This window comes from Colossoma macropomum, unplaced genomic scaffold, assembly GCF_904425465.1.
Source record: "Colossoma macropomum unplaced genomic scaffold, Colossoma_macropomum, whole genome shotgun sequence".
NCBI lineage: Eukaryota > Metazoa > Chordata > Actinopteri > Characiformes > Serrasalmidae > Colossoma > Colossoma macropomum.
The window spans coordinates 3,686-20,784 of NW_023495595.1; the positions used below are offsets into that span (position 1 = coordinate 3,686).

The 17,099-nt window shown below is 40.4% G+C and overlaps 1 protein-coding gene across 1 annotated transcript; it reads left to right on the forward strand.

Annotated features, from left to right (window-relative positions):
- Positions 1–15,341: 15,341 nt before the first annotated feature.
- LOC118802507 (probable serine/threonine-protein kinase samkC) lies at positions 15,342–16,845 on the forward strand. The gene is made up of 2 exons (XM_036563055.1): positions 15,342–15,545; positions 16,212–16,845. The coding sequence occupies exons 1-2, from the start codon at positions 15,446–15,448 to the stop codon at positions 16,805–16,807; spliced, it is 696 nt and encodes a 231-aa protein (XP_036418948.1). The 5' UTR covers positions 15,342–15,445; the 3' UTR covers positions 16,808–16,845.
- Positions 16,846–17,099: the final 254 nt, after the last annotated feature.

Consider the following 17,099-nt stretch of genomic DNA (forward strand, 5'->3'; position numbering starts at 1 on the left):
TCATTGACTGTATGTCTTTTTCCCTTGATTATTTCAGCAAGACAATGTACCACATTCTGCACATATTACAGCAGCTTTGCTCCATCTTAAAAGAGTCCAGGCCCTAAACTGACCTGCCTGCAGTCCAGACCTGTCACCCACTGAAATCATTATGAACAAAAAAATACTACATAGGAGACTCTGGACTGTTAAGCAGCTGAAATCTTATACCAAACAGGAACGGGAAAACATTTCACTTTCTAAACTACAGCAGTGTCTCCTCAATTCCCAAACGCTTACAGAGTGTTGATAAAAGAAGAGGTGATGAAACACAGCGGTAAACATGCAGCCGTCCCAACTTTTTTGAAACATGTTGTTGGCATTAAATTCAAAATGGGCATTTTTTTGGAAAAAATTCAACTAAATTTCTCAATTTCAATGTTTGACATGTTGTCTTTGTACTATTTTCTATGAAATATAGGGTTTAAATGATTTGCACGTCATTACATTTTGTTTTTATTTACACATTGGCACAGCGTCCCAACTTTTTTGGAAATGGGGTTGTAATTACTTAATTAACGCTATTAATCTTTACTTGAGTCTTAGATCTCTGCTGTCTGCTGTTGGGTTTGCTATATCAGGTCACTGCTATGGTTTCTTATGGTGTGTGTAAGAACTGTAAACTCTTATTACCCACATTCCCCTTCCTGTCACCTGTGAGCTTCAACACCTGAACACACAGCCGTCACCCAGCATGCACTCATACTGCCCTCTAGTGGTTCAACATGTGCTCCAAATAAACTCCAGATCATCATATTTTAGCTGCTACACTGCTCTGTTTGTCTTTTCTCTAAAGCTACATACTGTAAACACACAGCTGTGAATAAATGTTTACATAATGGAAAAACAGTCAGACTGTTACACACGAATAGAACACACTACAATAACACACTGTTCTCTTTCAGTCTCTTTAATTTTGACCCTAACTGTGTTGATGTAACTCGTTTACTGACCTGCTGACAGGTTTGAATCCTGTATGTGTGTGTCTGTGTGTGTGTGTGTGTGTGTGTCTGTGTGTGTATGTGAGTGTGTGTGTGTGTGTCTGTGCATGTGTGTGTGTGTGAGTGTGAGTGTGTGTGTGTGAGTGTGTGTGTGTGTGTGTGTGTGTGTATGTGTGTGAGAGTGTGTGAGTGTGTGTATGTGTGTGAGTGTGTGTGTGTGTTAGTGTGTGTGTGTGTGAGTGTGTGTGAATGTGTGTGTGTGTGTGTGAGTGTGTGTGTGTGTGTTTGTGTGTGAGTGTGTGTTAGTGTGTGTTTGTGTATGTGTGTGTATGTGTGTAGGTGTGAGTGTGTGTGTGTGTGAGTGTGTGTGTGTGTGAGTGTGAGTGTGTGTGTGTGTGAGTGTGTGAGTGTGTGTGTGTGTGAGTGTGTGAGTGTGTGTGTGTGTGTGTGTGTGTGTGTGAGTGTGTGAGTGTGTGTGTGTGTGTGCAGAGAGATTTTTCTGACCCGGGTCCCTCCTGTCTCTATATCTTTGTATGTTTAATAATTTTCAGTGCTGGTGTTTTCTTTGTATTTGTACTTTAAGCCTCACCTCAAGCATTTCAATGCATGACTGTCCTGACATGTGGTGCAAATGACAAATAAACTTGAACTTGAAACTTTAGCGCTCTGAAATTTACACCCAGAACACAAACTGACTCTGACTCAATGTGTGACTGGACGCTCTGAACTGGGAACTGGACTTTACAGTGTTGGTGAATCTCAGATTCAGCAAAACCAAATCACTGCAGTTTATTAATAAGATGCTCTTTTATCAACATCTATAAATAAATCCAGTAGATTATTATAAAAACAGAACTGGACAGTGTTGGACGCCACCTTCATTAAAATGAACATAAAGAGGAAAAGACAAAGTAAACAAAAACAATAATAAAAGATTTTAGTAAATAAGTGTTGACTAAATTGTTCAATAACTGAAGGATGAGACGTAATAACAACATTAACAACAAGATTAATGTTCATTCCTTTATTGATCCTCTGTACACTTAATGAAACTGAGCAGCCTCAGTGTGTCACAGTCTGCTAACACAGCTGAGCAGCTCATCTTAAACCCATCTGATGGAGCTCATGTTGAAAATGAGGTGTTAAATGGACTCAGTTCATGTTTAAACAGGACAGAGGGCAGTGTTGGTCAGAAAAGTGGGGGTTTATTAGTGAACGCTGTGTTTCTTAATTCTTGTTTAATTTTTATGAATATTTAGGCTAAATTAATAATATAAAAAGCATTCCATATCACGTCATTGCTTCTATATTTAATGTTATTTTTATTCAGCACACTACAATTTAATGTTATTTGCGTATGAGTATGTTTATTTCCGTCTGGAACAGGTCTGTATGTGAATATGTATGAGGTAGTACAGCTATATGGCGTGACCTGAGCAACCAATAAAACCTCACAGTCACACAAGCAACACTACTGCTTTTTTCATTTATACCAAATAATTACTTATGAGATTCCAATCATCAGTAAGTAAGCAGTAAAGGAATTCCAATTATCACCAAGTATGATTATAAAAGCCTCACCCAAGGGAATGCAGGCTGGGGAGAATGACATCACACAGACGGTAAGGTACACAAAGTGGAAAGATGCGCCCAATATGTAAATATGTGGCAGCAAGAGCCAATCGGAATGATGTGGGTTTACTTAAGAAGGTTGCTTGGACCAAACGTTCATCAAATAAAGCTGAGCTTCAGCTCAGAGATCCGTCTGAATGTGTGAAACCAATGAAGTTGCGAGAAAAGCTCGGACAGTCCAGATCATGTAAATGTAAACATTAATGCAGCCTGTCACACAAATACTCTGATACACAGACTCCAACAGCTCGAGCCTTAACCAACTGATGTTCTAGCTACAACATTAGAACACGGTCCACTTGTGCTGAGGCGACCAGCTGCTCCTGTTTCACGTGAGGGACAAATTCTGAACGGACTAAAACTTGGACTGTTGATGAAAGTCAGCTTCAATTAAAACAGTGAATCTAACATATTTAAATGAAGTGAACTGTCCGATTCATTCCTGAGTGAGTTTGAGTTCTTCAGCTGAAGTCACTCCAACGTTCTGTAGTAGTTAAGCTGGGTTCATCCTTTCATTAAGATGCGCAGTGAGATAACGAGGGCAAAACAGCTGAGAAGCCGGTCTGGCAACAGTAGTCACAGATGGCGGGGCGCTTCGCTCCCCCGTCAACCAATCAGACGGCGCTCTGTGAGGAGCAGATTCCTACTTTGCCTATAAGAGGGAGGCAGGTGAGCTGAGAGCGACGGTGAAGTTGAGCTACTGTGATCTGGTAGAGACAGAGAAGTTTCCAGCGTCGCTTCACTGCCTCCTGCTTCTGCTCTCTGGAGTCTCCTCTTACAGTAAGGCTCAGCTTCATCACCTCCTACAGACTCACTATCAACACTGTCAGGTACTCTAAAAGTGGAGATGAAGGAATGGAGAGTCAGACAGCAACTCAGCATATAAAGTATTATAGAACTGAAGTTAAACTCGGCCAGATTACTGACTAAAGACAGAACAGATTAGTGACCACAGTGGACGTTCAAATCAGTCATTAGAAGACCAGGGAAACAGAACCCGCCCTCTGTTTCTGTGGTTGTGCTGTGTTGATGTGCTGTTTGATCAAATCCTAATAACATAGTGTATCTTGTCAAAAGTCTGAGCACACCTGGTCCAATTATATGCGTTGGTGATTTTCTAAGTGCAGGTAAGTTTAAACATCATCTACAGAGAAACAAACATAAACATGGAAAATTCTACACATTTTAGTGCACAGTTTCTGTTTACCTGCTGAGATTAACACACTGGAAACCTTTTGAACAGAATATAATTATTATTGTATTTTATCCCCAAACAGATGTTTAATATATTTGTTTCTGTTTGTGGATAATTTTGTTTTTTTTTTTGATTCCTCATCTCATCATGTAATTTAAAGCTGAAACTGCTGCAAATAGCAGTAGAACATAATAACATGACTGTATTTTATTGAGGTCAAATTATGTCACTGTATGATTTTTGTGTTTTGGAGTTCATAGTCAGAACGTCTAGAACACTGAAGAACTGCACGGATCATAGAGACAAATTTAGACCAATTATAGACAAACAACAACAATAACTGCATCGTAACAAGTAGCTGATTGGACGGCAGCCCATTATGACATCATCTAATTTTGTTCATTTATTATTTCCAGTCATTGTTTCCCCTGGAGGTCATCCAGCTTCAACCACAGCTGAGACCAGCTGGACCACCAGAGCCAACCAGGCTGAGGTGACAGACCTGATCCTCAACAGACGATCCTCACAGGAAGTTCCTCCATTATCCACAGCTATAAAACACCAACGCCAATCAAACTGACCGACAGGAGAAACAACGTCCTACACACTCTGAGCTCTATGGCCCCTCAGTCCCTGTTAGAGACGGTTCGTCTCTGGTTAGTCAAGTCCAGTTTGAGCCACACTGGACCGTTCACTCTAAAGCAACAGAACAGAGCTGTCCATCATGAGGAACCTCAGAAGCCAATCAGAAGACGATCTCTGGTGGAGCCTCCTGATGTTTCCTCTCTGTCTGCTGCAGATCCAGAGGATGAAGCACAGCCCCCCACCGTCACTCAGGGACGGACAGTATCACAGTTTCTGAGGGTCCACTCTGTTGCTGGAAGATGATTTTCAGTTGGATGTTCAATTGAATCGACAGTAAAATGTTGTCACTGTACATTCATAGCCTTTTCCAGATGTGCTGAGCTGTGTCTGCTCCAGCTTATCAAACCTCAGGAGGGTGAAATATTGTGGGTGTGTATCGTGTTTCATATATTTTGGCCGTATTGCCCTCCCCAACCTGAGGATGTACCTGGATGACGGGTTTGAATAGACGACCAAAGCTGAACGTAAGAAGGTTCAGAGTCGGCTCTGCTTCCTGAGGAGCTTCAGGTTCTTCAGTGTGTGCTGGTCACTCCTGCAGGTCGTCTACCAGTCTGTTAGTATCAGAACAGTGGTCTGTGCTGTAGTGTGGGGGGTAATGGATAAACACTGGGGACGCCAGCAACATCAACACACTGATTAAGAAGACCATCAGACTCTATATTAACCCTTTAACAGTAGTAACTGTGGTACTTGTGTAAACAGTGTTATTCTGTCCTTTATCTGAGGAACGTGTGAACAAGGTTCTCTCGCACTTTCTAAATACCTCATTTATGACTACCTCAGTTCTCTGTGTGTGTGTTTTCACTGTATTTGTACTCTCTCTCTCTCTCTCTCTCTCTCTCTCTCTCTCTCTTATGTGTTGTGTAAGTTCTGTCCATGTTGTAGCTCCCATTAATACAGCATGTGTGATCTACAGTTGTTACACTGTGAGCTGAGCGGTTGGAGCCACTGTGATGTTCCTCTTTCTGTGATCTTTTAGTGAACACACAGCCGTCACCCAGCGTGCACTCATACTGCCCTCTAGTGGTTCAACATGTGCTCCAAATAAACTCCAGATCATCATATTTTAGCTGCTACACTGCTCTGTTTGTCATTTCTCTAAAGCTACATACTGTAAACACACAGCTGTGAATAAATGTTTACATAATGAAAAAAACAGTCAGACTGTTACACACGAATAGAACACACTACAATAACACACTGTTCTCTTTCAGTCTCTTTAATTTTGACCCTAACTGTGTTGATGTAGTTCTGTGTAGCACTGTTTCAGTGTCTGTGTGTGAGTGTGTGTGTGTGTGTGTGTGAGTGTGTGTGTGAGTGTGTTTGTGTGAGTGTGTGAGTGTGTGTTTGTGTGTGTGAGTGTGTGTGTGTATGTATATGTGTGTCTCTGTGTGTGTGTTTGTGTGTGTTTATGTGTGTGAGTGTGTGTGTGTATGTATATGTGTGTCTCTGTGTGTGTGTTTGTGTGTGTTTATGTGTGTGAGTGTGTCTGTGTGTGTGTATGTGTGTGTGTGTGAGTGTGTGTGTGTATATGTGTCTGTGTGTAAGTGTGTGTGTGTCTCTGTGTGTGTGTTTGTGAGTGTGAGTGTGTGTGTTTTTTGTGTGTGTGTGTGGGTGAGTGTGTGTGTGTGTGTGTGAGTGTGTGTGTGTGTGTGTGTGTGAGTGTGTGTTAGTGTGTGTGTGTGTGTGAGTGTGTGAGTGTGTGTTAGTGTGTGTGTGTGAGTGTGTGTGTGTATATGTGTCTGTGTGTAAGTGTGTGTCTCTGTGTGTGTTTGTGTATGTGTGTGAGTGTGAGTGTGTTTTTGTGTGTGTGTGTGTGGGTGAGTGTGTGTGTGTGTGTGAGTGTGTGTGAGTGTGTGTGTGTGTGAGTGTGTGTGTGTGTGTGTGTGAGTGTGTGTATGTGTGCGTGTGTGTGAGTGTGTGTGTGTGTGTGAGTGTGTGTGTGTGAGTGTGTGTGTGTGTAGGTGTGAGTGTGTGTGTGTGTGTGTGTGTGTGTGTGTGTATGTGTGTGTGAGTGTGTGTGTGTGTGTGTGTGTGTGTGTGTGTGTGTGTGTGAGTGAGTGTGTGTGTGTGTGTGTGTGTGAGTGTCTGTGTGTGTGTGTGTGTGTGTGTGTGTGTTAGTGTGTGTGTGTATGTGTGTTAGTGTGTGTGTGTGTGTGAGCTGCTGTCTCAGTGACAAACACCATCAGCACCCTCACTCAGCTCCGTCGGTCCTGCTGACGCTGTGCTTTAATATGTATTCATTCTTCACAGATCATCCCTGTTTAATATGAATATATTTCTACACAGCAGAGAGATTTTTCTGACCCGGGTCCCTCCTGTCTCTATATCTTTGTATGTTTAATAATTTTCAGTGCTGGTGTTTTCTTTGTATTTGTACTTTAAGCCTCACCTCAAGCATTTCAATGCATGACTGTCCTGACATGTGGTGCAAATGACAAATAAACTTGAACTTGAAACTTTAGCGCTCTGAAATTTACACCCAGAACACAAACTGACTCTGACTCAATGTGTGACTGGACGCTCTGAACTGGGAACTGGACTTTACAGTGTTGGTGAATCTCAGATTTAGCAAAACCAAATCACTGCAGTTTATTAATAAGATGCTCTTTTATCAACATCTATAAATAAATCCAGTAGATTATTATAAAAACAGAATTGGACAGTGTTGGACGCCACCTTCATTAAAGTGAACATAAAGAGGAAAAGACAAAGCAAACAAAACAATAATAAAAGGTTTTAGTAAATAAGTGTTGACTAAATTGTTTAATAACTGAAGGATGAGATGTAATAACAACATTAAAAACAAGATTAATGTTCATTCCTTTATTGATCCTCTGTACATTTAGTGAACCTGAGCAGCCTCAGTGTGTCACAGTCTGCTAACACAGCTGAGCAGCTCATCTTAAACCCATCTGATGGAGCTCATGTTGAAAATGAGGTGTTAAATGGACTCAGTTCATGTTTAAACAGGACAGAGAGCAGTGTTGGTCAGAGAAGTGGGGGTTTATTAGTGAACGCTGTGTTTATTAATTTTTATAAATTTTTTTATTAATATTTAGGCTAAATAAATAACATAAAAAAGCATTCCATAACCCGAACTGGCCATTGTTGGCCGAACTGGCCATTGTCTTTTAGACCTACCTATCTGCTTGATCTAGCATCCTTTCTTTGCTGCAAGGTCATTAAATAAAAATAATTTTGCGGGCCAGATAAGTTTGTGTGGCGGGCCTTGTGTTTGACATATGGGGTCTAAACTATAGTGCTGTCAGTAGTTTATTTAATAAGACAATCTGGTGGAAAAGAAATCATTATCTGTGAATAATTGCATCTCATTGGACAAACTGTAAATATTTTAATGATACTTTATAGTCTAAGTACACTACGTTTTTTCTAAGTGTTCCCCAGATCATGCACTTTATTCAATAATATGGTTGGTAGTACAGTAACAGTTTCTGCCAGTTGTTCCGCAGTATTTAATAAATTGTCTTTTTTTTCTTTATCTGTATCTGTATTGCCATTAGGATACTTCCTTAACTATGTTAATTCTTTTAATTTGTAATTAAATATGTGTTTTTAAAATGTTTTCAGTGTTTTGTTTTACAAATAAATATGTCGGAAACAGTAATACCAAGCATATGCATATTCTTTTTAGTTCATTTTGTGACATTTACAATGCTTTTGTTACAACTTATACATGGTGTTCTCACTTAATGTAACTAACTTCAGCGAAACCTTTATTTCTTTAGCTGTACTTTTAATGTTAACACACAATCAAAATCAGATTCAGAATCTTTATTTACCAAGTACAAGAAACGTTTTTGGTTGCAGCTGTCAACATAAAACTTAGTTCATTAAAACGTGCAATTGTGTATACAGCACATGTAACATACAGATAATATAAAGGATGTGCAGTGCAATTTAGTTAAGGTTATATTTCACTGAATACTACACATATACATTATATATAAATACAGTATATAAAATTATACACATTATATATAAATACAGTATATTTAAACACTGATCAGTCATGACTATCACAAAGATAACATGTCAATAGACCATATCTAATGAAACACACATAATACACATATGATATGGGACATAAGACATTGGAATATCTAATACAAATATGCTCAGAATAAACAAGACAGTACTTTCCTGATCCCTGAGGAAACTGCATTACCATAAAAACAATCATACCACAGTGAGTATCAACAGTCAACCGAGTATATAACAATACAGTTACTTAAAGACACTGATACATTAACACAGAAGAGCAGCAACAACTGTAAAGAAAAAAGAAGCCAAAACAGACACTGAACTATACCAACACAATCCAAAAACACTGCCAAACCCTGGTCAGCTGTAGGCCCATAGTATCAGTACTCTGTCTCACTGTTGTTGATGAGCCCCACAACTGTAGTATCCTCTGTAAACTTGGTGATACGATTGAGCTGGGTGTACAGTACCCAACTCGGGGCAATAAAGGTTTCGCTGAAGTTAGTTAAGTAAGATCACTACACATAAGTAGGACTAAAACTAAAAAAAAAAAAATTACAGTCACATCCCGATTATTCTGCATGAAAATGGATTGCTAATTCTTGCTAATATTCTTATATCATACAATATTTTTCCTTCAGTTTCATGATAAACAATTAAAAACTACCAAAAAAACCTCTACACACTAACAGGGCCTCTTAGCTTCATTCCGACAGCCACTATATGAACAAATGAAATGTTTTAATGAACATATGATTGAAATTCTTTAATTTCTCCTGCTGAATTTCTCCCTGTTGTCCAGTAGGTGATGGACGGTGCAGCCACAGACTCTATTGTGTCTACAAAGTTGATGAAACCAGTCCGTGATGGGAGCTGAGCGGCTGGAGCCACTAGGTGGAGCTCTACACTGAGAGGAGAACTGGAAGAGTGATGAGACTGAGCTTCCAGTGAGAGAAAAGTCGAGGAATGTGAAATGAAAGGTGTGAAAAAGAAAGTAAGGAAAGAGAAAAGTGATGAAAAAGAAAAGATGGACACGGAGAGGAACGAGGAAGAGTGAACGAGAGAAAAGGAACGATATGCTGTAGATAAAGAGGCTGAATTTGGCTCCCTGAGTTTTCCACCTTAAATGCGTCAGAATGTACCTGCTGCACCATTTAAGGTGGAACAGGAAAGTGGAATAAGCAAGTTGTTGTAGCTGGAATGCTGAGTGTAGAGGACTGGAGAGGAAGTAATCCAGCAGTATAAACCAGCTTTTGAGTTTCTGCAGAAAGGTGTTGGTACGTTTCTGTCTTACTGAGACGATTTATTTTCGTTCTGTAAATAATTTAAAACTACTGCCCAGAACTAAAGGTCTATTGAATGGACCTTTCTTTATATTCTTCATGTTTGATTTTAATATATGATGTTTCTTTTGTGCACTATGATCCTGTATCTGGGGAATCACTGATTTAACGCAAATGCTTCTAATTTCTTTAATCTCTGATGTATTAAATCTTTATATGTCTAACTTATTGTTTCTAAAGAGTCCAGAGTGGACACTGCAGACTGTTAAAGTGCTCTAAAAACTTACTGACCGTAAGATCTCCAATAATTTTGCTCTAAGCTGTTTTCTCCTGCTTGTTCTTTCAGTTGTGATTGATGATTTGATTGAATGCAGGTCTGGTTCAGTAATAACATGCATTTCTGTCTCTGAGCTGTGTTTGTGCTGAGCTGGAGACCAAAATAACCAGATTCACTGTACAGATGAGAGAGATCTAATTATTAATGAGGTAAATAAGCTCAGAATCAGAGCAGAACTTTGACCTGCTGGGTTTCTGTGTTCACAAGAACGTCTCTCCTGTTTTAAGAGCACCTTATAATCACCACTCTGTCATAACATGGACACTGGATTATATCTGCTTTCAGACTGTATAACAGCACATTCTGCAGTCTTCAACATTAAACATGTACATATTAACCACAGCTCACATGGTCCTGACTCTTATTTTGCTGAAAACATAGGAGTACTTTAAAGGGGGATTCCACTGTTTTTTTTAGGTTCTTGCGTAATTAAGTGGTTAAAATATAAACAGAGTGGTTTGTGAAACGCTCTGTTCTAGAGAATAGGAACCAGACGTCCACCTCTAAAAGCTCCCTCTCAGAAAGTTCCTACATGAAATGGTTATGAATTCACTGCCTGATGACTGAGACACTGTTTTATGATAGCTTTGAGAACTTAAACTCCATTCGTGGTGGAGGGATACATGCAGGGCGCTGTGAGGCAAAATAGTCCCCAAAGAAAACTTATTATTTCAGATTTTCCACTATTTTCCATCATCAACATTCCATATAAACTCAGAAGACTCGTGTAGGTTCACTGGTGGTTCTGGATAATAAATAAAGTGTCTATATTTGTGTTGTAGTCATGGCAACCCCTGGTTCCTATCACCACCACTGTAAAGACATCTGGTAAAGAAACCAAACCACTCTCTCTGATTATATCTCACACACTGAGTTATGGGGGAATTTTGTGTATTTTTAATTCCCCTTTAATTGCTATTCATAATGAAATTGGATAGAGGAAATCCTTTTTATAGTCTCTCCTGCTTTGTAAGTATCAGTTAGTTTCATTTTTCACTTTTTATTTTAAAAATCATGAGAATATTTTGCCAGGGATGCACAAACACACTGCCATGCGCTAAAGTTTGTGTTGGCCAGGCTAAATTCCGCATCCTCTACAGGGAACAAAGTTCTCCATAATTTAATATGCAAATTGTGTTTATTTACTGAATTTAACATATTTAACATATTCTTTCTTCATGAGCTGCGTTCCTCCTTTCTGTAGCCAAAGCACTCAGTACTGCAGCTGTAAATGTCCAGTTTAGAGAACAGCACAGGGGTCAGATCTGAGCAGAACTTTTATTCAACCTGCAGCCAAAACACAGACACGTCAGTCTGACCTTTAACCTCATTATTTTTTTTCATACATTTACACCAACATTTCACGCAGGACTGACCATCACACTGATACACCGGACCAGAACAGCCACTAAAGGAGAAGTACAACCTTGTTGGTGGAAGCAACGAGAAGAATTGAGCAAGAAAAGTTTGTGGTGAGCAGTCAAACCAAAACAGTCAGTAGGGTCAGGGGAACTTAAATAACTTACAAAACTGACCCCCTCATTTACATAAAATCTCTATTATATAAAAATCACATTCATTTTCCGTCACAATGTAAAGATGTTGATCTTCTCACTGAACACAGTGTAATAGCTGAAGAGCTACAGTGAGTTATAGTTATTAGAGTTTATCCTGCGCTGTAAATAAACTAATGAGGAGTGTAATGAGAGCTGATAATCACAGAGGGAAACGCTGAAAACTGGTGGTGTTGCCCTTTCAAACAGACCCTCTCTGCTCAGACTAGCAGAACTGAGCGGTGTGTGTGTTCTGTGTGTGATGATCTGTTCAGTTTGAGTATAAATGAGCAGTTTTATTAGTGATGATACAGATTATTATTGATCTGATCTTCAGATTAAAGCTGACTGACTGACCACAAACTCAACAATGAGAATTTAGACACTTTTTCCACTACAATTCTGGAGTAGCTGTGTTTAAACATTACATATTAGTAAACAAACTAATATCCACATTAACTAATTAAACTGCAGGTGCCTTGTGGAACACACTTGGTTATACTTGTGAACTGTGCAGGAAAAATAGTGATCATTTGATCACCACACATCATTAAGTGACTTCACACTTGAACTATAGCTTGAAATAAAGGGCAATATTAATCTTCATATTTATACATTACAACCATTAACATGTATCATCCATACTGCGTACCAGCCTTATTATCTATAATACAAACAAATACCATCACTGACATTGTTTTCAGCTTACCAAGTTTCAAGTTTATTTGTCATTTGCACAGCATGTCAGGACATTTATGCATTGAAATATTTGTGGAGAGGCTCAGATAATCACACTACAGAAAGTAAAAATAAAAATACAAGAAAAACAAACTGAAATATATCAAATATACGCAAAATATAGAGACAATGCATATTTTAAGCGACTTAAGTGTTATTGTTATTTAAAGTGACAGTGTTAAAGTGTTATTGTCCATATCAGTGATATGATATAATAATAATGCTGACAGAGTGACTGAGTGAGATGGTAGTTGCTGAAGGACCCACAGCTTCACAGCTTGTTCAGAAGCCTGACAGCCTGTGGTTAGAGCTGTTCATTAGCCGGGTTGTTCCAGCCTGATGGCAGGATGGTGAACAGGCCGTGTGCTGGGTGACGCTGTCTGACCGGATCTGTTTGATCTTCCTGAGGCAGCGGGACTGATAGACGTCCTGTAAGGCTGGTAGTTTGTTGCCTGTGATGGCTTCTGCCGTCCTCACCACTCCTTTAAGGGCCTTGCGGTCGCAGGCGGTGCAGCTGCTGTACCAGACAGTGATGCAGCCCGTGAGGAAGCTCTCTATGGTGCATCTGTAGAAGTTGGTGAGGATCTGAGGAAGCAGACCAAACTTCCTGAGCCTACGCTGTGAAAAGGATAAGCATTGCTATTCTTATCCTTTTAACAGTTGCCCTGCTGTCTCTCTCCACTTTGCATGGATTCTAATACACCAATCAGCCATAACATTAAAACCACTGACACATTAAGTGAATAAGACTGATCATCTTGTTACAATGGCACCTGTCAAGGGGTGGAATATATACGGCAGCACGTGAACAGCCACTTCTTAGAGCTGATGTGATGGAAGCTGGTAAAATGAGTAACTAAGAATCCGAGCATCTCCAAAACAGCAGGTCTTGTGGGGTCTTCCCTGTATTCAGTGGTTAGTAGTTACAAAAGTGGTCCTAGGAAGGACAATCGGCAAACCAGCAACAGGGTCATGGACACACAAGGCACTCTGATGCACAGGGGGTGCGAAGGCTAGCCCACCTGGTCCGAAAGGTGTCTGAACACAGCGCATTTTTGCGTTTGCTGCGTATGGGGCTGCGGACCAGCCCAAGAGTGCCCATGCTGATCCTTGTCCACTGCCGAAAGCACCTACAATGGGCATGTGAGCATCAGAACTGGACCATGGAGCAATGGAAGAAGGTGGCTCATCTGATGAATCACGTTTTCTTTTACATCCTGTGGATGGCCGGGTGCGTGTGCATCACTTGCCTGTGGAAGACATGGCAACAGGATGCACTATGGTAAGAAGGCCAGCTGGCAGGGGCAGTGCACACTGCAAACATTGTTCAGGAACAGTTTAAGGAACATGGCAAAGAGTTAAATGTGTTGATGTGGCCTCCAGATTCCCAAGATCTCAATCCAATTGAGCATCTGTGGGATGTGCTGGACAAACAAGTCCAATCCATAGAGGCCCCACCTCGCACTTACACGGCTTAAAGGATCTGCTGCTAATGTCTTGGTGCCAGATACCACAGCACACCTTCAGAGTTTTTGTGGAATCCATGCCTTGATGGGTCAGAGCTGCTTTGGCAGCACAAGGGGGACCAAAACAATATTAGGCAGGTGGTTTTAATGTTATGGCTGATCTGTGTGTGTGAGTTCATCTGCTTGCTTCTGTTTCTCTCTTCTCCTCCACCTCTCCTCCTTTCTCTTCAATGTGGTCACACTACACCACTATTAGGGGGTAAAAGTAGCTCGCTACAGGGAAAGCTACATGGTTTTAGAAGTAATGAAACTTCTTATAACTTCTGAAAATAGTAGCTAAGCCTGCAGCGTTGCTTCTCCACAACACTGCAAACCTTGTGTTGTATTTCTTGTTCCCAGTTCTTAAATATCCTACTTAAAGCCAAAGCGTGACCTAAACTCTTTGGTTTAAGATTTATCAAGAATTACTTAGAATAACTCGATATGCACTTCCACAAAGAAAAAGTAAAAATGAAAATGAAATAAGAGGAAGTTAAAAAGTCCGTAAATAGTCAAGGTCCACTGGTGGGCCCAAAGTTGAAGTCCTTGTAGTTACTGAATAATAAGCCTTTGTATGTAATATGGCTGAGATTTTAAAGGGTTAAAGCCTTTAGAGGTTTTTCTTTCTATTAATTCTTGTATTTTAACTAATGATGCTCATATATACACATCTGAGCTGTATCAAAAAGGCCGAATGAGGCAGTGAAACTCTTTGGTTCTTGTTTTTATGCCTCCGCTATGGAGAGAAGGTCACACATTGTCAGTTTGGCTGCTTGGTGAGAAGAAAGAGGATCTTTGTCTTCTGAAAATTTTCCACTTGTACTTACGTAATTTATATATGTGAATTATACACTTACATCGTTTATTTATGTGTTATTACAGCCAGTTAATTAGCTATTAGATAACACTGTTCAATTACTTGTTCACTTAATATTAGTTTACTGTCATTAATGATGTACCTTATGTGTTGATTATATGAATAAATGCATTATGTAATGTTAGTGATCAGTTAGTGATGAAAGTGTTAAAGGCTTTATTGAACCTTCTCAGTCCTGCAGAGTGTCAGTGATGAATGTGCTGCTCAGAGAAGTGAGATACAAACTCTAGGATGATAAAAATGATGATCTCTGTCTCAAATTTCAGAGGTTCTGAAGCTGTTCTGAGGTTCTCCACTGCTCTGAGGTTCTCTGCTGTTCTGAGGTTCTCCACTGCTCTTAGGTTCTCCACTGCTCTGAGGTTCTCTGCTGTTCTGCCAGATCTTTTTCAGATGTGCTGCAAGGAGGACTGTGGCATTTCTTCACTCATTTGGGAATGCTTAATGGGAGATGCTTGAACATTTTAATGTAAAATAAGACATTAATTTCCTGAACGCAGAACAGCATAAAACGTTCTAACACTGCTGTTATATTTAAGAACTTTTAAACTCGAGTTATAGGAGCGCCTCATGTACGTTCATGATGTCAGTGAGCCCCAACAGCCTCCCCCTGAACCAATCAGACGGTGTTCTGTGTGGAGCGGAATGCCTATGACAAAACACTGGGCTATAAAAGTGAAGCAGTTCAGCTGAGAGTGATGGTGAAGTTGAGCTGCAGACTCAGAGCTGTGATCAGAGAGAAGTTTCCAGCGTCGCTTCACTGCCTCCTGCTTCTGCTCTCTGGAGTCTCCTCTTACAGTAAGTTTCAGCTTCATCACCTCCTACAGACTCACTATCAACACTCTCACTCCACTACAAATAAACACACATTTTAGTCCTTTTCTGTGAAACTTTGTGATTGTGAAAGTGCAAAATTCAGTTCATTACTTAAATTCAGCTACTAAACGTGTGTGTGTGTGTGTGTGTGTGTGTGTGTGTGTCTGTGTGTGTGTGTGTGTGTGTGTGCATGTGCTTGTGTGTGCATGTGTTTGTGTCTGTGCATGTGTCTATCTGTGTGTGTGTGTGTGTGAGTGTGTGTGCGTGTGCTTGTGTGTGTGCATGTGTGTGTGTGCATCTGTGTGTATGTGTTTGTGTGTGTGTGTGTGTGTGTGTGTGTGTGTGTGTGTGTGTATGTGTTTGTGTCTGTGTGTATGTGTGTATATGTGAGTGTGTGTATGTGTGTGTGGGTGGGTGTGTATGTGTTTGTGTCTGTGTGTATGTGTGTCTGTATGTGTGTGTGTGTGTGTGTGTGTTTGTGTGTGTATATGTGTGTGTTTGTGTGTGTGTGTGTGTGTGTGTGTCCTCATTCTCACACCTACACACCTCACACACTACAGTCATAGCACATAATATAATTCATATTACATACTGAATCATTTTAATAAATGCTGAATAATTCATAGTACACACTGAATAATATCACAGATACAGCCCTGTTAGAGATGGTTCATCCAAGAGAGGTCAGCCAAGATGAAGCTCCTGATGGGCTTCCCAAACCTGAGCAACAGAACACAGTGGACCATCACGAGGAACCCCAGAAACCAGTCATAAGAAGATCATCTCTATCTTCACCTCCTACTGTGTCTTCACTGTCCACTGCAGAACCACAACCCTCTACGGTCAGTCAGGAGAGTGAAGGAGCTCACACAGCTTCAAACACCAAACCTGAGCAACAGAACACAGTGGACCATCATGAGGAACCCCAGAAACCAGTCATAAGAAGATCATCTCTATCTTCACCTCCTACTGTTTCCTCACTGTCCATTGCAGAACCACAACCCTCTATGGCCAGTCAGGAGAGTGAAGGAGCTCACACAGCTTCAAACACCAAACCTGAGCAACAGAACACAGTGGACCATCATGAGGAACATCAGAAACCAGTCAGAAGATCATCTCTATCTTCACCTCCTACTGTGTCTTCACTGTCCACTGCAGAACCACAACTCTCTACGGTCAGTCAGGAGAGTGAAGGAGCTCACACAGCTTCAAACACCAAACCTGAGCACAGTGGACCATCATGAGGAACCACAGAAGCCAATCAGAAGAGGATCTATGGACCCGCCTCTTACTGTTTCCTCACTGTCCACTGCAGATCCAAAGGATGGAACAGACCCTTCTACTGTCACTCAGGAGAATCAAGGAGCTACCTTCAAACCTTTTCAAAAAGGTTCTATATAGAACCATATAAAACATGTTCTCCATCAATCGAAAGAACACTTTAATCATTCGTTCTTTGAGTGTTCATGGTTCATAGAACCATTTTCTTAACCAAAGAACCCCTGAAGAACCACATTTTTTAAGTGTGTGTAAGTA

Bases quoted from the DNA above. Each gene is read 5' to 3' on its own strand.
- LOC118802507 (XM_036563055.1), top strand. From the start codon at position 15,446: ATGGTGAAGTTGAGCTGCAGACTCAGAGCTGTGATCAGAGAGAAGTTT. The intron at 15,546-16,211 runs GTAAGTTTCAGC...ATAATATCACAG, and splicing joins CTCTGGAGTCTCCTCTTACA to ATACAGCCCTGTTAGAGATG.